This window comes from Aureococcus anophagefferens (genome assembly GCF_000186865.1).
Source record: "Aureococcus anophagefferens unplaced genomic scaffold AURANscaffold_10, whole genome shotgun sequence".
In the NCBI taxonomy this organism is placed as follows: Eukaryota; class Pelagophyceae; order Pelagomonadales; family Pelagomonadaceae; genus Aureococcus; species Aureococcus anophagefferens.
The window spans coordinates 66,284-68,963 of NW_008705570.1; the positions used below are offsets into that span (position 1 = coordinate 66,284).

The 2,680-nt window shown below is 67.7% G+C and overlaps 1 protein-coding gene across 1 annotated transcript; it reads right to left on the bottom strand.

Moving 5' to 3' along the window:
* Positions 1–1,358: 1,358 nt before the first annotated feature.
* On the bottom strand, positions 1,359–2,330 carry AURANDRAFT_3988 (hypothetical protein; the record flags this gene model as incomplete). Its single annotated transcript, XM_009038930.1, has 1 exon — positions 1,359–2,330. A coding segment is annotated over one exon (972 nt), but the record flags the coding sequence as incomplete, so codon positions are not given.
* Between the last annotated feature and the right edge of the window lie 350 nt (positions 2,331–2,680).

Sequence of the window (2,680 nt, forward strand, 5' to 3'; positions counted from 1 at the left end):
AGCGAGGGGCGCGAGCGTCGGCGCGGCGGGCGCGTGGGGGCTTTGCGACGGCGCGGGGGTCGGCCGCGGCGTCGGCTCGGGCGTCGGCCTCGGCGACGGCTCGGGCGACGGTCCCGGCGTCGGCTCCGGCGTCGGCGACGGGCTCGGGCGGTACGACGGAGTGGACGTCGGCGTAGTCGGACCGGACGTCGGGTCCGCCACAGTCGGCCTGGGCGTCGGGTCCGCAGGCTCCGAAGTCGGCTCCGCGGACGGCTCGGGCGTCGGCCCGGGGGTTGGTTCGTAGGTCGGCTCGGGCGTCGGCTCCGGCGTCGGCTCCGAAGACGGCGCTCGGGTCGGCGCGTGGCACTCGTAGCCGTCGTTGCAATCGCAGTTGTCCGTGCCAAAGTCGCAGTCATCGTCCTCGTCACAAACGCCGTCGTAGGCGTACTGGCACGAGTTGCCGCCCTCGCCCTCGCAGTCGGCGACGTCCGTGCCGTAGGCACAGAACTCGCCCTCGTCGCACTCGCCGTCTTCGGTCCAGCCTCTCGAGGCGCACGTCTCGTCGTCGCCCTCGTAGATGCCATCAAAGCTGAGCCAGGTATCGATCACGTTTTCTTCATAAGACCCGCTCCAGCGGTCCTTCCCCGTCGCGTCGCACCATTCGCCGTTGCAGTCGCACAGGCCCCCGTCGTCGCAGTTGCAGTGGTTCACGCAGCAATCGGACACGTCCCGGTCCCAGGGCGTCCCGCAGCAGAAGTCGACGTCGCAGACGTAGTTGTCGTCGTCGTCGACGCCGCAGTAGATGCCCTCGTCCGCGCAGTACGGCACGTCGTCGTCGCTCTCGTCCTCGCTCTCGTCGGCGTCCTCGTCGTCGCTCTCGTCCTCGCTCTCGTCGGCGTCCTCGTCGTCGCTCTCGTCCTCGCTCTCGTCGGCATCCTCGTCGTCCGAGGAGCCATCGTCATAGTAGTAGTCGTCCCAATAGTCGTCGTCAAAGTCGTCGTTGTGGTTCAGCTGCCGCCGCGCCGGCAGCGCGCGCACGCGCTCCGCGGCCGCGCCCTGAGACCCGGCCGCGCAGAGGAGCAGCCCCAGGGCTGCCATCCTCTTTTCCCTTTGAACTAATTGATTTCTATCCTGATACAATGAAGAAATCAAAAGCAAACTTGAAGTTTATTATTTTGATGGCTTCGGACGAAAGCACGCGGCTTAGGACGAAAGCACGCGGACGTCCGGCGAGACACGCGATGGACATGTAATCAGCGCGGACCGCGCCCCCCGATTATATCGTCGGGTGGATCTCCGGCTACACTACGAATTGTTTTTTAGTCCATCGAAAATCCGACGACGTTCTCCGGGTTGAGCGCGATGTCGAACGCCGCGGCGAGGGCCGCCTTGGACGTGAAGAGCGGGATGTCGATGCGGTTGAAGCACGTGTGGCTGCGTGGATAGACCGCGCTCGAGAGGTCGACGCTCGTCAGCGTGAAGGGCCGCCGCGCCCCGTCTCTCCCCATCAAGTGGTCGAAGCCCTGCACGGGCACGCGGCTCGTGCCCGTGCACCACTGGAGCAGCAGCGCGAGCCGGTCGTCGTCCCAGGTCTCCACGGTCTCCCAGAACCAGGCGACGACCTCGTGCGCCTCCCTCTCCCGGGCGAAGGCGCCCTTGTAGACCGTGGACCGCCTCCAGTCGGCCACGTCGATGTCCGGGTGGCCGCAGAGCGCGAGCTCCAACTCCCGCGCCGACAGCAGCATGCAGAGCTCCTTGGGCGCCACGGCGAAGACGCCCCCCAGAAAGGCCCGCAAGCCCCCGGCGCAGACGTCGAAGACGCGCTCGCGCAAACGCGCGGCGAGGAACGCGTCGACGTTCGTCCCGTCGACCTCGAGGTCCCGGCCGCCGGGGACGAGGTCCTTGGTGACGACGGCGCCGAAGCTGATGTGCTCGATGGAGAACGTGAGGCAGAGCGTCTCGACGAGCTCCGGGTCCATGGTCCGCAGCTGGTCGAGGCTCTTGAACAGCTCTTTGTCCACTAATTCCAGATCGCCGAGGGCCACGGGCTCGGACGCGATGTGCTTGAGGATGACCATGTTCAGGTGCGCGTTCGCGAAGTGGTGGCCCTCGAGCAGGGCCTTGCCCAGCAGCTTGCCCGCGAACGCGAACCACGCCGCCGCGTCCGCCATGACGAGGTCCGCGTCGTCGTCGTCGGCGATCTGGTACGTCAGGTTCTCCGACGACCCGACCTTGAACAGGCCCAGATTCGCGTCGAAGAGCGCCGCCGAGGCCAGCTGGAAGAACTCCCGCGACAGCCCCCCCGCGTCCAGGCCGTCCTCGCCGCGGAACTTGACGAAGAAGGGCTCTCGCCACCGGTGGTTCGGCAACTTCCCCAGCAGCGACAACGCGTCCGCGAGGAGCTGGCTCCGGTCGACGACGAACTCGACGCGCCCGACCTCCCAGGACACGCGGAGCGCGTCCATGCCCTTGCGGAAGGCCGCGACGCGCTTGGAGAACGTCCGCGTCTCCTCGAGCGCGAGAGCGACGTCGTCCGACGGCTTCCAGAGGCCGTCGACGGGCTCCGAGGCCCGGGCGAAGGTCAACGCGCCGTCGACGCCGTAGCGCTGGACGAAGCTCATGTCCAAGCCCCGCCAGACGACGGACCCCGTGCCGTCGTCGCGCCACGTGAACCGCCGCCCCTGGCCCGGGGATCCTCAGA